General features: G+C 39.1%; 1 protein-coding gene across 4 annotated transcripts in view; it reads right to left on the reverse strand.

Moving 5' to 3' along the window:
* slc43a1b (solute carrier family 43 member 1b) overlaps positions 1-17,581 on the reverse strand; it is a 23,628-nt gene extending 6,047 nt beyond the window's left edge. Inside the window, exons 1-7 of one of the 4 annotated variants that reach the window (XR_014605131.1) lie at positions 17,299-17,581; positions 7,312-7,469; positions 6,994-7,180; positions 4,985-5,040; positions 4,741-4,817; positions 1,454-1,546; positions 1,210-1,343 (exon numbers count right to left, since the gene is read on the reverse strand). Coding sequence is in view for 2 of the 4 variants with exons in the window: in XM_084107059.1 (XP_083963185.1) it covers positions 1,210-1,343; positions 1,454-1,546; positions 4,741-4,817; positions 4,985-5,040; positions 6,994-7,180; positions 7,312-7,465 (701 nt within the window). In the remaining 2 variants the exon portion in view is untranslated. Of the gene's footprint in view, positions 1-1,209; positions 1,344-1,453; positions 1,547-4,740; positions 4,818-4,984; positions 5,041-5,349; positions 5,412-6,993; positions 7,181-7,311; positions 7,470-17,298 lie in introns of those variants that run through there. The other 3 variants (XM_084107059.1, XR_014605132.1, XM_084107060.1) reach the window with 3 other exon arrangements.
* Positions 17,582-21,887: the final 4,306 nt, after the last annotated feature.

The raw sequence follows: 21,887 nt of genomic DNA on the forward strand, positions 1-21,887 counted from the left end.
GTAAACTCTGACATATTATACCCAAAAAATTCTTCATACAGTGGACTACCAGTAAAATGTATAAAGATTTGGGACCAAAAATTATTCAGACACTTAAGGCCCTTGCACACTGAGTCCGAAATTCGCATCCGAAATTTTCGCACGTTAAAAAATAAATACGACCTCACGTTATGAGGTCTCACGTTACCTTTAAAGCCCTGAGTCCACAACTGAAGGTCCTTGCACACTGATACGAAATTTTCACATGCGTTTTTTCGTATTCGTGATTCGGTGGCTCTGAATTGTCAAAACAACATTCAAAATGCTTGCTACGGATGCGAAAAACGCAGAAAATCGAACCTGATCCGAATTTTTTTTTGACTAACGAAAGTTTCGGAGGCAGTGTGTAAGTGTGATTGACATAACGTGAGGTCGTATTTATTTTTTAACGTGCGAAAATTTCGTATGCGAATTTCGGACTCAGTGTGCAAGGGCCTTAAGTCTGAAATTTTCGTATGCGTTTTTTCGTATTCGTGATTCGGTGGCTTGAATTGTCAAAACAACATTCAAAATGCTTGCTACGGATGCGAAAAACGCAGAAAATCGAACCTGATCCGGATTTTTTTATGGCGGACGAAAGTTTCGGAGGCAGTGTGTAAGCGTGATTGACATAACGTGAGGTCGTATTTATTTTTTAACGTGCGAAAATTTCGGATGCGAATTTCGGACTCAGTGTGCAAGGGCCTTTAGACCTGACCATGTTTTGCTTAAGTGTCTTTTCTTTAATTGTGAATGCGACCTTTTTACACCACAGACTGAACAAAATGAAGCATTGCTTGGTAATTGGTTGACCTAAATTGGTATTATCTAATTGTGTAGTTAAATTTAACAGCTGACAGCTATTCAACCTAATTCATTTGTGAGACAGTCTAACAGAACGATGGCCAAAACCAGTGAAATATCAACTGATTTTATAACTCTGAGTTCTTGTCATATTTTATTACCATTTTTTAAACTATAGCGTATAAACTGTGATAATGTGAGAATTGTTGAAGGTGTCTGAATACATTTTGCTTTGACTCTAGGGTAACTACACTGTAAGTACACGTAAGTGCTGTCAAATAAAGTGTAACCAATTAAACTGTTAAAGTAACACATAGGTGTGGTGTTTAGATGTCTGCATATTTTTGGGCATTAGGCATATAGTGTATGTATTAGACAAGTACTGACATGTATCTGATGTCCTCAGGGGAAGGAAAAGATTCTCCCGGCCAATTAATAAAGCAGTTGAGGAAGACGAAGCAGGCGAACCCTGCCCACATCCAGAAGATCACAGAAAATGATACGCCCACATCATAGATCAGCTAAAGGACAAGACATGCTGGTTCAAATGCTGTGTTGCAGGAGAAAAGTCTTTGAGCATAATCTCTAAAAGCTTTGCATTTCTGCTGTTCAAGTGTTGTTTGTGCATTACCTTGACTCCTGGGAAGGTGACAGCAGAGGAGGCATAGGAGCCAATCATGAGAGAAAGAATCGTAGAGCGCACATTTCCAAACATATTCGGCAACTGGGGAAATCAATCAAGGAGAGAGAATCATAAATGAATGTACTAATATATGCATTCAAACTGTAGTGTTTGTCTGTTGCCACTAGAGAGCATTATGAGCTAGAAATTTGAAATAGCGTTTATCTACACAACATGTGAAGACTAACAGCACCTCTCTGTGCATCTCAAGATTTCCACTGTTTATGTGGGTGTTTGCTACTGCTTATACAAGTAGACACAAGATACAAGTAGAAATAAAAGTTTGATGATGATTTGTACATAAAAAATAAATAATTGATATGCTATGCAATTTATTTATTATTATTTAAATATATTGATTATATATAATTATATTTAATATATAATTATGTGTGGTACATTAAATAAACAAACAAACACATAAATACATTTTTATTATTTTATTTATTTAATAGTTATATATAAATGGTAAATATAATTATATATTATAAAACACAATTTTATTTTATTTTATCAGATTATTTTATGTATTTATTATTATTATTATTAAAATTATTTAATATGAATAAATAAATGTGTACACAATTACAAGAGTGATTTAATGAAAGATATGGCATAAATGTTTCCAAGCGTGCTGCAGTCATTTGTTATTTATCAACCATTCTGCCCATCTTTCTTTCCAAATTTAAATCAAAAGTTCCCTGATTTATTTGATTCACTTAGTATATCATAATAAATGTGTGGGTATTATGAAGCACAGGTAGCAACAGCCATAATAAAATGCTGACCTAAATTTTATTCCTGTGCTGCTGTGCCAACAACGCTCTAACACGCCAATCAGATAAACACACACACACACACACACACACACACACATACACACACACACACACACACACACACACACACACACACACACACACATCCTGAATTGAACTTAGATAAAGACCTGAATCATGTTCAATTAATATGAGGTCATAAAATCTGAATGTATAATAGAAACAAAGTAGCAAAGTGCTGTTTAATTAGTTTCAGATGGAGTATACAGTAGCATGCCATACTGAAGGACATGTCAGCTTCCTGTAAGTATTTCATTTCTACTGACTATTTATACGCTAAAACAGTAGGGTTATTTTTAAAAGCTGGTAATTAACTGTTTCTCATTGACAGCCTCTTGCCATGCCACTTGTTTGTGTTTGTCTCAGTTTGAATAGGAGTATCTGACTCTCTCTCTCTCTCTCTCTCTCTCTCTCTCTGTGTGTGTGTGTGTGTGTGTGTGTGTGTGTGTGTGTGTGTGTGTGTGTGTGTGTGTGTGTGTGTGTGTGTGTGTGTGTGTGTGTGTGTGTCTGTCTGTGTGTCTGTCTGTGTGTCTGTCTGTGCGTGTGTGTGCCATTATGAAACTATGAAATTTGACAGCCAGGACATGCCAGCAGTAAATTCACAAAGATCACAGAGAGAGAGGATATGGGACAGAGAGAGGTGGGTGGAAGTTCAGTGAGGTTGATAAACTAGAAGGGAACATTGTGGCAATGTTTGCATGTCTATAAGACAAAATGATCTAATTGCCAAATAATCTGGCACATTTACAAGTCACACACACAGTTTTACAAAGCTACCAAGAAACAAACTTTTCAGTCTCAAATCAATTCCCGTCATACATTTTGGCTTGTTGAATATGCTGTTGTACTCAGAACTACATTATATTATATGGAAGTAAAATGGAAACAAATACCCACATACATGAAGTGAATTACGAAATGTAATCTAGATTCATTCTAATAATAAATGTCTGGTCCATGTATATATGGTAGGTTACGGAAGATTTGTTTTGCACAGTTGTTTTTGGTATGGTAAAAACAAGGGGGACACAAGCGCGTGAGAGAAAGCAAGGACAGTGGTTGTTAATGTGTTGAGAGAAGGTGGGCATGGCGGAGTTGAGGGCGTGAAGTCGGATCTGTGCTGTGATTGGCTGACCAGCATGCCGAAATGTAGAGTGAGGGGATGGAAAACATGTGCAGCACTGAAGGGATCAGCAAAAGAAATGCAGATCAAGAAGTACAACAAACATGTGTTTTGATAGTGTGTAATGAGGAGAAGTATTGATTAAAGTAAGTGTAGTCAAAAAGCTTCATACTTACATTTCAGCTTACACAAGTCTCTTATGCTCACCAGTTATTTTTTGATTATTTGACCGTAAAAGAGCAATATTGTAAAATATTACAATTTAAAAACTTTTTGTATCTAACAATATTTTAAAATGTAATTTATTCTCCAGTCTTCAGTGTCACATGATCCTTTAGAAACTATTCTAATATGCTGATTTGCTGCTCAATAAAGATTTCTTATTATTATCAATCAGTTAATAACAGCTGCTTAATATTTTTTGTGAACTGATTACCATTTAAAAGTTTGTGGCAAGTTTTTCTTTTTTTTAAGAAATTAATACTTTTATTCAGCAAGGATGCATTAAATAGATCAAAAGTTAAAGTAAAGACACTCAAAATTAAATTTTATTTATTTTATTAAACATTATATTTCAAATAAATGCTGTTCTTTTTAACTTTCTATTCATCAGAGAATCCTGAAAAAAATTATAAGAGTTTACACACAAAATAATTAAGCAGTAAAACTGATTTCAACATTGATAATAATAGGAAATGTTTCTTAAGACCAGATCAGAATATTAGATCTGAAGGACCGTGTGACACTGAAGACTGGAGTAATGATGCTGAAAATTCAGATTTGCTGAATACATTAATATATTAAAATATAAAACATTCTTTTAAATTGTAATAATACAGTTTTTCACAATATTGCTGTTTTTTACTGTATTTTTCATTTTTTTTTAAATGCAGGCTTGTTGAGCATAAGAGACTTCTTTCAAGAACATTAAAAAGTCTTAATTATTCTAAACTTTTGACCGGTTGTGTTTAAAGACACATATACACATTTAAACACCAATACAGAGTCAAGTGTCAACATGATCACCACCCACTAACAAACAGTGTTCATGATATAATAATGTACCCAAACACATTCAGACTCGGCCTCAGAATATAGAACAGCTCGAATGGCAACTTTGCATAGTTATCATTACAATAGTTTTCTTGGGTATATACAGTATAATAACTGAATTGATGTAAGATTGCTGTAAATCAGTCTGTTTTGTGTCTATTTAGTCAGTCTATTGTGTTTTGTTTTTTTTACCTATGTGAACATGTGTGAATGTGTCTTACTGTTAGTGAAGTGAAGGTTAGACAGATTCCTCCAAACCCATTCATGGAGACAGCAATAAATATGAGAGCTGATAACACTGAGGGAAAACAGAAACAATGCTTATATTACTTATAAAACATTAAAAATACAGAATCACTAATTATAGACCTGTGAAATTATTAAGCAATAAATATATATATATATTGGTTCTGAATGTTCATTTAACAATAAAATAAGCATAAATAAGCATTACTACATACTGACCTTTTGTATCATAAGATGCGACTGCAATCAAAGCCATGGAGAATGCAAAACATGAACTACAAGAGTCATAAAAACAGAGAATTGGAGGAAATTACCAGTGTTGGTAGTAATGCGTTAAAAAAGTAATGTATTACAGTAACTTATTACTTTTTGTTGTAACGCAGTAGTGTAAGGCATTACTAATCAATTTTCAGTAATATTTTACTCGGTACATGTTCAGTAACGCATGCGTTACAACACACTTTTAGCCCAAAATTTAATTGTTCAAAAAAAATAAAAAAATAAAAAAATAAATACAGCCAGACCGCGAGACATTAACGAATGAAAAATGCCTGTTCGTGGTCAGTTAACAGATAAGTTATTACCTGTTCGTGGTCAGTCAATAGCCGCGTGCGTGTGGTGTCCAAGTTTGTAAATAATGACTAAATGACAGCTTCTGATATATTGATTTCATTCATCTCCCTCTTGCTGGTGTACCTTTGTATTGTGTGACATAGTCCAGTAAAAGCGTGTTTAGGGCAGGTTTTACAGGAGTGCCGCGATCATGATTTCGGTCTCTGTGCTCGCGCTGGCCAGTGGAAAAGCGGTTAATGGGAGAATATGGTAGAAGAAGACTGTACATTCGCGGGATGGACGTATGCACATTACTCTGTTTGTTCTTCTGTGTTTTCTTTCTAACCAGAGAGCAGTCTGTTTTCTTTCGTTTTGAATTGTTCTGTTTAAAAGTAGACATGTCTGACTGTGAGGCAAGTAGACGCTGAGTTTCGGTTCAGTTATGAGACGCCCGCGCCTCCGTGTCCTGGTTATCTCTTGTCTACTTATATTTACTTCTTACTTATTAAATCCAGGCAATTGGTAGATGAATCATTGATTAAAATTAAGATACAATTAATACAAAACGAAATTCACTTTAAAGAAAGGCTTTGTGCTTTCTGTTTGAGGTCTATGTGAAAGCTTAAGCAGTCTTTATAGTGCCGCTTTCAGAGCGGTCGCGTCCGTTACGGAGAACTGACACGACCGTAACATCGTTTTTTCCTCATAAATGCGAACACGAAAAATAAAATAAAATAAAACAAAATAAAATGAATATATTATGTTCTGTGGAGAGCCAACCCTTCTTCATCCAGTGGGTAGTATTAGGCCTACTTTTGGTTTGCTTAGTGTAGCCTAATTCACAGAATTACTAAAAAATATTTTGCTATAACCTACCTAAAAGTTAAAGATTTTTTGTGTCACGCTATTTCCCTCATATTAAATATAAAATGCATGTGTGTATATTTTTCTAATGTCTGGACTCATTTATTAAGGGAGTAGCCTATGGATGTATAAACAGACGTTTCAATATATTGGTATTAAATGCATTTTCTGATAATTTATATTTCAAGTTTTTACTGCAAATGTCACGTCCATAACGCTGGAATTGCCCAATTTTAAATAATTTATTCTCAACTAGTTTTGTGGTGTAGGTCTACGTATTTTATAATGTTAATTTCAAATAATACTAATAGTAATTTAAAGATGTGGTAGCTTTGGATCTGGACGTGTGGGGTGTGTCGTGATTCATGAAACCGCGACACTCAGATTCATGAATCTGAGTGTCACGGTTTCATATCGCATATCTTTACAGCCCTAGTCATTTTAGAATGTTAAGTTCTACTTCTGTAGTTATTTTGGTTAAAGTAACTCAAAAGTAATACAGGAGTAATGTAATGCATTACAATTCTGAAACAGTAATATTGTAAGGTAAAGAATTACTTTTTAATAACAGTAACAAGTAATGTATAATGTATTACAGTTTGGAAGTAACTTGCACAACACTGGAAATTACCATGATGTGGGTTACAGGGCAAGATTGATGGATAGTGATGGATATTCATACATATAATTTCATGTTCACATGCAGCAGACGCGCTGCAGATGAACGCCTTCAAACTTAAAGTCAAGCCAACATTCAGCATTGGTTTTGAGGAACTTTTCAAGTTTTATACTGATAGCTGTATGTCTCTCACCTGCCAAACAATCTGATTGGACGTGGCCCAAACTTGTCCATCAGGACACCTAGTGGCAGAGTGGCTGCACTGATGATGAACGAGCCAATCGTAAAGCCCAGATTCAGAATCTCCTCCTGTTCAATACAGCTCAGCCAAACCGGCCGCTCCGTCAAACTCGCGTTAGTGTGACTCTCTGTGACATTTTCTAATAGTATCAGAGGAAGAAATAGACAGTCAAATATTTTAAAGCTCTGCATGTTGCTGTTTCCTATGCCTGCTAGCAACAACTCAGAGTAAGACTTTGCCTGTCAGTGTGTATGTGTTCTAATCATGTACCTGAACACAGGTGTGAGTAGAAGCCCTCGTTCTTCAGCATGATAAGAAGGGAACCCCAACCCAACAATACGGCAGAGAAGAGCAGGTTTTCTATGATTGACGTGACAGCCATCCACCAGCGCCTCCTGTAGGCCTGCGAGAGTGACGGAGCCATTGCACTGGAGAATGAAACAAACCACATGATTTCACGAGTTCACATGATTTGAATACAACAATTCAATACTGTACATTAAGAACAGGACCTTAAGTGTTCGACATTTGAACACTACTTTCATTTCAACCCCATTTCCAGAAAAGTTTCATTTTTGTAAAATGTAATAAAATCATTATCTCATTCTCTTTAACCTTTATTTAACTGTCACATCACCTTTCATTTTAATTGCACTTTTAAATCATTTGGTAACTGAGAATACTGATTGTTGCATGGAATTTTTTCCCAATCTCTCCTGATACAGGTCAGCTGCTCAACAGTCTGTGTTCGTCGTTGTCTGATTATCCTTTTTATGATGGGCCATAGATTTTCAATAAGAAACAGATCTGGACTGCAGGCAGGCAGTCAGGCACATCCACTCTACAGTGTAGAGTGTCTAGAAATCCCTCCATTTTAGCATGTGCAGAATGAGGCCTGGCATTGTCTTGCTTCCCAGGATGTCACCCTGAAGGCAGTTTATGTCTCTGTACAATCCTAATATATTCCTCCACATCAGTTGTACCTTCACACACATGCAAGTCACCCATGACATTTGCACTGATGCACTTCCAAACCATGTCAGATGTTTTCTTTTGTACCTGTTGCTGATGAAAGTTTGGATGGTCCCTTTTATCTCTGGGACTGAGAACTTGATATCTGTTTTTCCCAAAAACAAGCTGAAGCATGGACTCATCTGACCACAGCACACATTTCCACTGTGTTTAAGACCATCTGAGATGAGCTTGGGCCAAGAGAACTCGGCAGCATCTCTGCAAAGAACGTCTCGGTTACGTATGTTACCCTCGTTCCCTGAGTAGGGAACGGAGACGTTACATCGTAACGACGAATGGGGTTTCGCTTAGAGAGCCTCTCACCTTCGAGAATACAAAACAAGCCAATGGCAAGAAAATGCCATGGATCTGGGGAATTTGCATAGTGTAACTCCGCCCCACCTCGAGGGTATTTAAGGAAGTAACATGCAGATATGTTTTCTCGCTGAGGAGCCGAGACTGAACTCCGGCGTTCCAGCGGTACAGCAGAAGTGGCAGGGAGACGTAACGTCACGTTACGTACGTAACCGAGACGTTCCCTTTCGTGGTCACTACGAGTTACGTCGTGACGACGAATCGGGTCCCCAGTCTAATCACGCCACCTCGGCTGTCTTCCAGTGCCCTGCGTAAGTCTGAGCTCCCTGTCGTGATACTGGCACGGACGAAGGACTCCTACTTAACACAGGAATACCAAGGTACACTGGGAAGCATATCTCAGTGGAAATATGCAATTATTGCCTGCCTGAAGGGGGGGTTCTTACATAATACACATATGACCCGCTAGCGGGCTGCATATGGAGAACACTGGGGTGGAATGTTTCAACCCCAGGGGTGGCAAGGTGGCTTGCCAAGGGAAAGACACATGCTCAGAGAGGCTTACAGTGGAAATACACAAGTCATGTGGAGGTCACTACGACAAGTGGGGGGAACCATGCACATGGTGGCACCTCGCCAACGTGAAAGCTGCCGGTGGCATAACTCTGGCGTTGACGTCAACAGTGCTGGAGGAACTCAGGGCTTCTCGGGGAGGCTCACCTGAGGAAATATCGCACATATCCAGTCCGCAGAGTGGAATGGCGAGCAAGCGAAGACACTTGAGCAGATCCTAGTTTCCGGCTGGTTGAAGCGAGTACATGAGAGGATATTGGCTCCATTCGGAGATTGTAGAATCTCACGAATGTGTTAGGTGTCGCCCTGCCTGCAGCTCTGCAGATGTCTGTTAGCGAGGCGCCATGCGCTAGAGCCCAAGAGGAAGCCACGCTCCGGGTGGAGTGTGCCTTCACACCAAGGGGGCATGGTCGACCTTGCTGCTGGTATGCCAAAGCAATGGCGTCCACTATCCAGTGAGACAACCTTGCTTGGAGAGAGCCTTTCCCTTCAGCTTCCCACCAAAACAGACAAAGAGCTGGTCTGAGGTCCTGAAACACTGCGTTCTGTCTACGTAAGCACGGAGGGCACGTACTGGACAGAGCAGTGCCAGGGCTGGGTCTGCCTCCTCCCAGGGCAGCGCTTGCAGGTTCACCACCTGTAGTCCAGTCATTTTATGAAAAAAGGTTGAACAAATTGTAACAGAAGCAAACTCAACTGATTTTGTATCCTCAATATGTCCTGAGTAAGGAAAAAAAAGCCCAGAAGAATCCCATTAGGGGAAAGTTTCGAAAAAGACCCAAATATAGCCTATTCATATGCCTGTTCATTCTTTTTCTTACGTGAATAGGGTAAAAATTTTAACCTTTAGATATCACCATGAAAATTACTGAGTTGATTACTTGCATCAAGACAAACAAAAAATGTATTACAAGTTTTTTGAAATTGTTTGTTAACATGGACAAACGGTGCATCATTTAATTACGTATGTGCTAATTTGCATAAATACCACAACAGATCTAAACATTGGGTATAGCCAGGAGAAAATGTCTTGCTGAATCTTGTTGACACATAACTGTAAAATACTTAATATTAAGGTCTGAATGTAACTCATTTAGGCTACCCATGAGCATGAATGCATAGAGTCAGGAAGAAGTACTTTAGAAACCAGCCTTTATTAATTATTATTGCAGAGATGGGGTTTGGGGCTGGGTCCGTGGGACTGTTTCTGGGGATTCACTTTTTATTTTGCCTACCTTTTGTCTTCTGCATTCTCCTTGCCATTGTCTCCTGTTCTTCCCTCAGACTCGTCCCCCAGAAACAGTCCCACAGACCCAGCCCCAAACCCAATCTCTTAAAAATTAATAACGGCTGGTTTAAAGTACTTCTTCCTGACTCTATGTATTCATGTTCATGGGTAGCCTAAATGGGTTCCATTCAGGCCTTAACATTAAGTATTTTACTGTTATATGTCAACAAGATTCAACAAGACATTTTCATCTGGCTATACCCAATGTTTAGATCTGTTGTGGTATTTATGCAAATTAGCACATACGTAATTAGATTATGCACCGTTTGTCCATGTTAACAAACAATTTCAAAAAACTTGTAATACATTTTTTGTTTGTCTTGATGTAAGTAATCAACTCAGTAATTTTCATGGTGATATCTAAAGGTTAAACTTTTTACCCTATTCACGTAAGAAAAAGAATGAATAGGCGTATGAATAGGCTATATTTGGGTCATTTTCGAAACTTTCCCCTAATGGGATTCTTCTGGGCTTTTTTTTCCTTACTCAGGACATACTGAGGATACAAAATCTTTGTTTGCTTCTGTTGCAATTTGTTCAAGGTTGACCCCCATTTTGGCTTAAAATGACTGGACTACTGGTCTTGAAAGGGAGTGGTGGGAACCTTGGGCATGTATCCAGGCCTCAGGATCACGTGAGAGTAGGCCGGCCCGAATTCCAGGCACGCTTCGTCAACTGAAAATGCCTGCAGGTCCCCTACCCTCTTGATGGAAGCCAGTGCAACCAGGAGCGCTGTCTTCATTGACAGGAACTTAAGCTCCACTGACTGCAGAGGCTCAAAGGGAGCACTCTGCAGGGCAGTTAAAACCACTGAGAGGTCCCAAGAGGGTACGAGAGGAGGGCAAGGAGGATTCAATCTCCTCGCTCCTCTCAGGAACCTGATGACCAGGTCGTGCTTTCCCACGGACTAGGTTCCCACGGGACGAGGGTGCCATAGGGTGCCCCGTCTCTGAGAAAGGAGGTCCTTCCTCAGAGGAATTGGCCAGGGAGGTGCTGTCGCGAGGAATACTAGTTTGGAGAACCAGGTCCAGGTGGGCCAATGAGGCGCAACCAATATGACCTGCTCCTCGTCCTCCCTGATCTTGCACAGGGTCTGTGACAGTGTGTGTGATCTACCTGTGTGTCCCCAACTGTTCCCAAATCAACTGAACCGACTGATGATGGAGTCTCCATTCTCCAGGAAGAGGCTGAAGCAAAAAGAGCTTGTCGGCTGCACAGTTCAGGTCTACACTGAAAACACTGGGTCCCCGAGAGGAACCAGGCACACACGGAAGCTCCACGGTTTGCGATGTGGAGGGGGACGTGGCCCGAGGAATGTCTCGTTGGTTATTGTGCCAAACCATAACCCTCAGATCACCCTGGCCACCTGCCAAAGTATCCCCTCTCGAGGAAGAGATAAATTGGGGTGTGGCAGAGGGGACTCTACCCACACGGAGATCATTTGAGTCTTGATCTAAACATCGCGATGGTCATGTTCCCGCAAAGAAAACATGACTCATCCACGAGCGCTGCCGAGCGTGATTAAGCCCAACACGCCAAACAGAACTCGTGACCATTAGGCAGATGAATCACGCACCCACATCCAGAAAACACATGGGTGAGCCGTCTTGAAAAAGACGTGCCACGTTCAGCTCTTTTAGAGAGAGGAAAAAGCTCAGCAGAGTGCTGAAGCGCCCAGGGAGAAGCACACACACTGTCGGCAGATCACTGCACAGATCAGCAGCAGGCAATGCGATTTCGCTGGAACTCGCTGTCGCACCAACACACTGAAGAGCTGCTCGTCTCGTAGAGTGTAGATAATTCAGAATGGCTTGTGGGAGTGAAGAAAACTCTTGGCTCCGAAGCGAAAACATATCTGCATGTTGCCAGCGTACTTCCTTATATACCCACAAGGTGGGGCGGACTTACGCTATGCAAATTCCGCAGACCCATGGCATTTTCTTGCCATTGGCTTGTTTTGTCTTCTCGAAGGTGAGAGGCTTTCTAAGCGAAACTCCATTCGTCGTCACGACGTAACTTGTAGTGACCACGAAAGGGAACTGATGTATAGCTTTCTCCTTGTGTAACAGAAATTCAAGTTGCATTCCTTGATGTAGACTGTTAAGTGACAATGGTTTTCCAAAGTACTCCCGAGCACATGTGGCTGTATTTAACACAGTAGCGTGACGGTTTCTCATGCAGTGCCATCTGAGGGTTCAAAGGTCATGCACATTCAACAGAGGTTTACTGCCTTGCCCTACATGTACTGAGAGTTCTCTGGATTCCCTGAATCTTTTCACAATATTATGTATGGTAGAAGGTGAAAGACATAAATTCTTTGGAATCTTACATTGAGAAATGTGATTTTTGAATTGTTTGACAATTCTCTCATGATATTTGGAACAAAGTGATGAGCCATAAACTTCGCTTGCAAAGACAGAGAAGCTTCTTTTATAGCCAATCATGATATCTTCACCTATTACAAATTCACCAACATTTTTGGAGTGTGTTGCAGCCATCAAAATCAAAATTTGTTTATATTTGCAAAGTGCAATTAAGTTGGTCAGTGAGAACTTTGGAGATCTTTTCTTTGTACTTTTGTCAGTTAAATAAAAGGTTCAAGAGAATTAACAAATCACAGATTCTTGATTTTACTGGATTTTACTAAATGTCCCAACTTTTCTGGAAATGGGGCTGCATATACCATAAGTTTAAATTCGTAAAATGGAAGTTTACTTAATTTGCATCTGCTTTGGGACTAAGTACATGAATAATTTTCATTTCCTGTTCTGTAAGTGGAGGAATAAATCTAGATCCTATCAGACACTAAAGAGATGGTTTAATCTAACATCATCCACATGTAGTTAATTTACTACTCTGCTTAATGCTTAAAGTAAACGTAATTCCTTTTTTTCTTATTGTATTCCAGAAAAATCAATATGCAAATGTTTAGTAAAAGGCCAACAACAGTTCAAATCCATATTAATCCTTTTAATATTTTGCATTTAGTAGGCATAACAAAATGAATTAGACCATACATACTGTGCGAGAACAAATTTATTTAAACTTTTTTTGAGTGTACCTGTATGAGTTACAGCCAATTTTACACTTTTGTCCAAGTCTTTAGTGATCTACACTTTTAGACCCTACTAGCCCAAAGTTCTACATAAAACAAACACAAAACATTCATTAAAATAAACAGCCTGCATCTTAGACTCATTCATGCCAGAATGTGAACTGAAGAACACATGTGAATTCAAGCATGTATGAATAGACACCTTTTCGCACCAAGAACCAGCACTCATTGACTATTAATTTAGAAAACGGGTCACAAGACCAGTTCATTCATTATTACTTGTATGTGAACAGCATAAATTAGAAGAATTCAGGGGGGAAAGCCCATGAGAAACAGAACTGTTACAAGTTTATGTCAGTACTTGTCCTCTTTGTTCAGCACATTCTTGAACAGCACACGTCTATCTTGCAAAATTAAATGGGAGACTGCGATTTAGGACGAAGTTCAAGTGTCTGTCTCCCAAATCATTGCAATCTGCGAGTTTACATGTGATTAATATCTGTTTATGTTCTGAATCTGAACTCAGCTTTTTATACTTGTCCTCATCACATGGATAAAAGAGGCTGAAGTATTTTTATTATCCATCCAGCACATGTCCCCTGACCTGTTGACACCAGAAATAGTCACAGACCTTCATGGCACACCATAAGAATCTTATCTGATTTCACCAACACATAGAATAATCATTGGTGTAACACTTATATGAACTTGGATTCTGTTGTACAATATATCCAAACCAGATCATTACCATTAGCATGAGCAGTATTTTAACAGTAATGTCAGAAAAAAAAAATGTATTCATCTTATAAAACAATTTGTGATAATCTCCAAGTCTAAATGTAAACAACAACAAAGATATATTTATTGAAGAATAGAAGACAGTCAATTTATTAAATTATGAACTGTTTCTGTACAAATGTTTATTCAGCGTACTAAAATACAGTGAGGAAAATAAGTATTTGAACACCCTGCTATTTTGCAAGTTCTCCCACTTGGAAATCATGGAGGGGTCTGAAATTGTCATCGTAGGTGCATGTCCACTGTGAGAGACATAATCTAAAAAAAAAAATCCAGAAATCACAATATATGATTTTTTAACTATTTATTTGTATGATGCAGCTGCAAATAAGTATTTGAACACCTGTCTATCAGCTAGAATTCTGACCCTCAAAGACCTGTTAGTCTGCCTTTAAAATGTCCACCTCCACTCCATTTATTATCCTAAATTAGATGCACCTGTTTGAGGTCGTTAGCTGCATAAAGACACCTGTCCACCCCATACAATCAGTAAGAATCCAACTACTAACATGGCCAAGACCAAAGAGCTGTCCAAAGACACTAGAGACAAAATTGTACACCTCCACAAGGCTGGAAAGGGCTACGGGGAAATTGCCAAGCAGCTTGGTGAAAAAAGGTCCACTGTTGGAGCAATCATTAGAAAATGGAAGAAGCTAAACATGACTGTCAATCTCCCTCGGACTGGGGCTCCATGCAAGATCTCACCTCGTGGGGTCTCAATGATCCTAAGAAAGGTGAGAAATCAGCCCAGAACTACACGGGAGGAGCTGGTCAATGACCTGAAAAGAGCTGGGACCACCGTTTCTAAGGTTACTGTTGGTAATACACTAAGACGTCATGGTTTGAAATCATGCATGGCACGGAAGGTTCCCCTGCTTAAACCAGCACATGTCAAGGCCCGTCTTAAGTTTGCCAATGACCATTTGGATGATCCAGAGGAGTCATGGGAGAAAGTCATGTGGTCCGATGAGACCAAAATAGAACTTTTTGGTCATAATTCCACTAAACGTGTTTGGAGGAAGAAGAATGATGAGTACCATCCCAAGAACACCATCCCTACTGTGAAGCATGGGGGTGGTAGCATCATGCTTTGGGGGTGTTTTTCTGCACATGGGACAGGGCGACTGCACTGTATTAAGGAGAGGATGACCGGGGCCATGTATTGCGAGATTTTGGGGAACAACCTCCTTCCCTCAGTTAGAGCATTGAAGATGGGTCGAGGCTGGGTCTTCCAACATGACAATGACCCGAAGCACACAGCCAGGATAACCAAGGAGTGGCTCTGTAAGAAGCATATCAAGGTTCTGGCGTGGCCTAGCCAGTCTCCAGACCTAAACCCAATAGAGAATCTTTGGAGGGAGCTGAAACTCTGTGTTTCTCAGCGACAGCCCAGAAACCTGACTGATCTAGAGAAGATCTGTGTGGAGGAGTGGGCCAAAATCCATCCTGCAGTGTGTGCAAACCTGGTGAAAAACTACAGGAAACGTTTGAACTCTGTAATTGCAAACAAAGGCTACTGTACCAAATATTAACATTTATTTTCTCAGGTGTTCAAATACTTATTTGCAGCTGTATCATACAAATAAATAGTTAAAAAAATTCATACATTGTGATTTCTGGATTTTTTTTTTTAGATTATGTCTCTCACAGTGGACATGCACCTACGATGACAATTTCAGACCCCTCCATGATTTCTAAGTGGGAGAACTTGCAAAATAGCAGGGTGTTCAAATACTTATTTTCCTCACTGTATATCCTCCATTGAGTTCCATTCAAACAGAAAAGGTTTTTTTATATAAAAACCTTTATAACTTTATTATGGATTTACTTATTATTATTTTTTTTTTACTTCAGCAATAATCTGCCAAGAGTCTTCTTTAAAATGAGACCAAACTTAAGTCTGTGCTCCCAAGCTTCAAATTCTTATCACAGTTTTTTGACACAGACATTTTTGTCCACTATGTACTAATGTGTAACTTTTTTAAATTGATGCACAAGGGTTAAAAAGTTTAACTTGTGCAACCCCAGCTAACAGTGATCGTTCTCAGAACTTAACTTTCTGTCAAGGTTCTCTCTAAGTTATGAACAAAAAAACGTTCTTCCAGTAATGTTAACAGGATGTTCGTTTAAAGTATTGTTTTATGTTGCCATAATGTTTGCATATTGATCAAATGGAATGTTCCCTTAACGCTTGCATAACCAAGAAAAAAATATATACTTTTTGAACAGTATGAAGAATACAGTATGAACATAGCAAAACATTACTTTTGTTCGCTGGGCCGATTTATGAAGAAATGCTTCCACTCAAGAAGACAAGATGAACTGAGTCTCAAAAGGTCAAAAGCAGCCTTCCCAAAGTAATGACTCGACTCAACTCTCTCTCTCTCTCTCTCTCTCTCTCTCTCTCTCTCTCACACACACACACACACTTTGGGTTTCCATGTTTTATGGGGACTTTCCATAGACAATATTTTTTCAATTCTATCCCCTAAACACAACCATCACAGAAAACTTTCTGTATTTTTACATTTTCAAAAAAACAATCTAATGTGATTTATAAGCAGTTTTCCTCACGGGGACCAAAATCTCCCCACAAGATCAAAGATTTCTGGTATTACCATCCTTGTGGGGACATTTTGTCCCCATAGGGTTTACCAAGACAGGACCACACACACATACACACACACGCACGCAAACAGCTGTTTCCTTCACACTGGCTGCAGTTTCTACCGCGTGCTCAGCTCACTGGAAGAAGTGCCGCGTGCGCACTTCAGTTTCCTAAAGGAAAAAACACCGCGCGCTCTTGAGATTGTCTATATCAGTTGTAAAAGGTCATAATTAATAAACTTTAGCCTACTGTAATGTTCATTATTGCTTTGGATTGTGTAATTTGATATGCTATTTTAAATAAATGACATAAAATGAGAATACGCACGACCCTCAACACAATCTGATTACTAAAATATATCATTTCAAATGCACAATTCAAGATAATAATTTAAAAAAACAATGAGCTAAAGCAGTCAATTTAGTTTCTTATGCAAAGTTTTCGTATGCCACAAAAGTATAAACACACCTCAGAAAATTAACTGATAACGAGAAAAGAAACTGTTCTGTAGGCTATTTAGCCTACAAATCTCTCTTTTTTATGTTTTGCAAAAACTGTGCATTGATTTATCAACTTGACATCTTGGAAGTATGGAGAGAGTAAACTTACCACTGTGTTCTGTACTGTTATTTATAGCAATGGCATATGTCTGGTTTTCCTCAGTGCTGGTATCCTTTCCAAACCGTGGTGCTATAATTTTGCGTTTTTCTGTTCGTGCACTTCAGGTTGTACTTGCACGTTTGTACAAACTAAAAGGATATGTCAAGTTTCTTATGCTCTTTCTCTCTCCCTGCTCTTTTTGTCTATAAATGGCTCCCGGCATTGACCCTCCTCCCAACCTTTCCAAACGAAAACTCAATTTATGGATGTTTCCGAGAGAGCACACAAGACTGATTGTTAGTGTAGGAGCCTGATCATTCGCAGTGCCAGCGGCGCCCTCGTGTGGCCTTGACCGCCGAAACTTTATTTACGGTTTTTCTGAATTGCTAAAACACATTTCTTGAAACCATCACTCACTTTCTCAAAACCTTAAACGCAAAACCAAATTTTCAAACCACATTCAGATAACTTCTGACTCTTCTGGCAAAATCAAACTATTGCCTCAAAACTATTGTATCTGTGCTCAAAATCAAATGCTCTCAGATCATACACAGCGAGTAAAAATTATAAAGACTAGCTACAGATCATTCATTAGACACTACATAAAAAAACTGAGAACACAGAATATAAAAAAAATATATTGTAACAAAGTAAACAAATTTTGCAATTACGTAAAAAAGTATAGTAATGACAACTAACAGTAGTAAGGTGAATAAATTGTATACTATATCCACAGCAAGTATAGTATTGTACTGAATATTGAATAGTAGGCCTATCGAATGCCGTGACCCAACTGCAAAAGCCAAAAAAAGAGTTGTGCAACTGCAAAATCAATGTCAGTGAGAGAGATTTATTCTGCTTCAGCATCATGTCTTCATGTTGGTCCGGCCTGAGGAGTTTCTCCACATCTCAGACAATGTCATCTCTGCAGGCAAAGGGAAAACCCCTGAAGCAGATCCAGCCTTGATAACATTCTCCACACCTTGCTCTTTCTCGTCCTCTTCCTCTTCCTGCTTGTTCACCTCCTCTTACTCATCCTCTTCCTTCTCTTCCTCTTATATTGTTTCCATCCATTATTGGTATCAACATTCAGTGCAACATTTGATTTTGGGACTCTGAACTGACTTGTATTATGTACAGTTGGTTTGGTCACATCATTAAAAATAAGTGTGAACAATTTTGAGTCGTTGTGTGTAAACGATGACAACTGTGTTGTAGTTGTGTTTAAAGGTGCCATTGCATGGATTATTTTATTATTTTAGAATGTTTCCTGGGGTGCCCTTATAATGTTAGTATGTTTTTAGATCAAATTTTTTTATAATTTAGAAATAAAAGGCATTTTTCCTAGCCTGATTTTAGCCTCTGATTTGAACACTCTGTTTGAAGGGGCGTGTCTGCTGTGAGACTTCAGTGTAAACGCCCACTGCTGTGATTGGCTGCTGTGAGACTTCAGTGTAAGCCTGTTGATCACGTGAATGAAGATCTTATCATTGCAACGCAGTTTCTGCACTCTCACTAATGATTTCACCAATGCAAACATGATGTACGTACAGTAAGAGCTTCGTTGTGCAGTGTAACAGCGTCATTGATTTCATAACGAGTTTTGGCAAGTGTCCAGATAAACTCGCGCTGTGTGATTGTGATTGACAGCTTTAAAAACGTCAATGTCGTCCATGTACTGAACTCTTGTTATTTAACTATGCCAAGATAAATTAAATTTCAAATTCTAGGGCACCTTTAACTTTCCTGTGTTTAGCATTTTGAAACATAAGTGCTTCACAGTGTGCAGCAAAATGTGTTTTAGTGAGTGAGAATGTGTTTAGAGTTTTGAAAAAAGAGTTCATGAGATTTGCAAACAGTGTTTTAACTACCTGAACTTGATTAATGTTTTACAGTGATTTATTTGACAAACTGGTTTAGACTATTGAGAATTTGGTTCAGAGAATGGGGTTTAGTGTTTTAGCAATTCAGAAAAACTGTAACTGGCTGTAGTGAGTTTTTTTTTTATCTACCAAATGGTTTTAAATTTCTTCGGATACTGCAAATCACACAAATAATTAATTAATTTGGTACAAGTTCCAGTGGCGAGGGTATAGAAATCATACTGTGAAAATACCCAACTGCAAAAGCCAAAAAGGTTACAGTAAAAAACTGTAAATGAAAAGCATGTGACAGTACACTCAGAAGAGTTGTGCAACTGCCATGTCTTCATGCTAAGTCGGAGGACTTAGTCCACATCACAGACAATTTCATCTCTGCAGGCAAAGGGAAAAACCCTCTGGTGTGCCAGATCCAGTCTTGACAACATTCTTCACACCTTGTTCTTTCTCATCCGCATCCTCTTCCTCCTTGTTCACCACCTTTTATACATACACTCACCTAAAGGATTATTAGGAACACCATACTAATATTGTGTTTGACCCCCTTTCGCCTTCAGAACTGCCTTAATTCTACGTGGCATTGATTCAACAAGGTGCATTCTTTAGAAATGTTGGCCCATATTGATAGGATAGCATCTTGCAGTTGATGGAGATTTGTGGGATGCACATCCAGGGCACGAAGCTCCCGTTCCACCACATCCCAAAGATGCTCTATTGGGTTGAGATCTGGTGACTGTGGGGGCCATTTTAGTACAGTGAACTCATTGTCATGTTCAAGAAACCAATTTGAAATGATTCGAATTTTTGTGACATGGTGCATTATCCTGCTGGATGTAGCCATCAGAGGATGGGTACATGGTGGTCATAAAGGGATGGACATGGTCAGAAACAATGCTCAGGTAGGCCGTGGCATTTAAACGATGCCCAATTGGCACTAAGGGGCCTAAAGTGTGCCAAGAAAACATCCCCCACACCATTACACCACCACCACCAGCCTGCACAGTGGTAACAAGGCATGATGGATCCATGTTCTCATTCTGTTTACGCCAAATTCTGACTCTACCATCTGAATGTCTCAACAGAAATCGAGACTCATCAGACCAGGCAACATTTTTCCAGTCTTCAACTGTCCAATTTTGGTGAGCTTGTGCAAATTGTAGCCTCTTTTTCCTATTTGTAGTGGAGATGAGTGGTACCCGGTGGGGTCTTCTGCTGTTGTAGCCCATCCGCCTCAAGGTTGTGCATGTTGTGGCTTCACAAATGCTTTGCTGCATACCTCGGTTGTAACGAGTGGTTATTTCAGTCAAAGTTGCTCTTCTATCAGCTTGAATCAGTCGGCCCATTCTCCTCTGACCTCTAGCATCAACAAGGTATTTTCGCCCACAGGACTGCCGCATACTGGACGTTTTTCCCTTTTCACACCATTCTTTGTAAACCCTAGAAATGGTTGTGCGTGAAAATCCCAGTAACTGAGCAGATTGTGAAATACTCAGACCGGCCCGTCTGGCACCAACAACCATGCCACGCTCAAAATTGCTTAAATCACCTTTCTTTCCCATTCTGACATTCAGTTTGGAGTTCAGGAGATTGTCTTGACCAGGACCACACCCCTAAATGCATTGAAGCAACTGCCATGTGATTGGTTGATTAGATAATTGCATTAATGAGAAATTAAACAGGTGTTCCTAATAATCCTTTAGGTGAGTGTAAACTCTTCCTCCTCTCCCTCTTATATTGTTTCCATCCATTGTTGTTATCAACATTCAGTGCAACATTTTGAGTAAATTTTGGCACTCTGAACTGACTTGTATTAGGTTTGGTCACATCATTAGAAATATGTATGAACAATTTTGAGTTGTTACTTTGACACGGTGTTGTAGTTGTGTTTAACTTTTGCCTGCCTGTGTTTAGCATTTTGAATCATAAGTGTATCACAGTGCGAAATGTGTTTTAGTGAGTGAGAATGTGTTTAGAGTTTTGCAAAAAGAGTGCATGAGATTTGCAAACAGTGTTTTAACCACCTGAACTTGATTAATGTGATTTATTTGACAAATTGGTTTAGGCTATTGAGAATTTTCAGAGAATGGGGTTTAGTGTTTTAGAAACATCACGCAACTTATGCGTGTAGTTATTTAAAAGTATTATTTAAAAGTTATTTAAAAATACTTAAAAGTATTTATAGTTGCCATATCAACACTATGCCTTTATAAGAGCATTTTTTTAACTACTGGTGACATTATTGATTGGGCAGGATCGTGCTGCTTTAGACCAGTTCATTCGAGAATGTTTTAAAATCAAGCCCCAAGGTAATTGTGCTGTCTTGTTACTTGTTACATTATGGACCATGGCAAACAGACTTTGGGACAAAAGGAGAACTAAAACGAGGATCAATATCAGCGTGGCGTTTTCGAGATGCCGAGAGCTCCACGTCCGTGACAAACTTCGACTTGACAGAGACACAGCTCTTGCATGTAAGTTACTTTATTAGTAACGTTAGACAGGTGAGCAAATGTACATAAAACTAATCAATGTTATATAGCTCAACATGAAGAAATGTTAGAATATGATCAGTATGTTATTCTAATGTTGATCTAGCTTACTGCTAGTCTCATAGGCCACAGACAAACTAACACATACAATAACATTATAACAACACACACACTCAAATGCAGTTTAGTGTGATAGTGTAGACCAAGTGAAACAGCGCTGCGTTATCTC

Source organism: Abramis brama (genome assembly GCF_963993115.1).
Source record: "Abramis brama genome assembly, chromosome: 2".
Classification (NCBI taxonomy): domain Eukaryota; kingdom Metazoa; phylum Chordata; class Actinopteri; order Cypriniformes; family Leuciscidae; genus Abramis; species Abramis brama.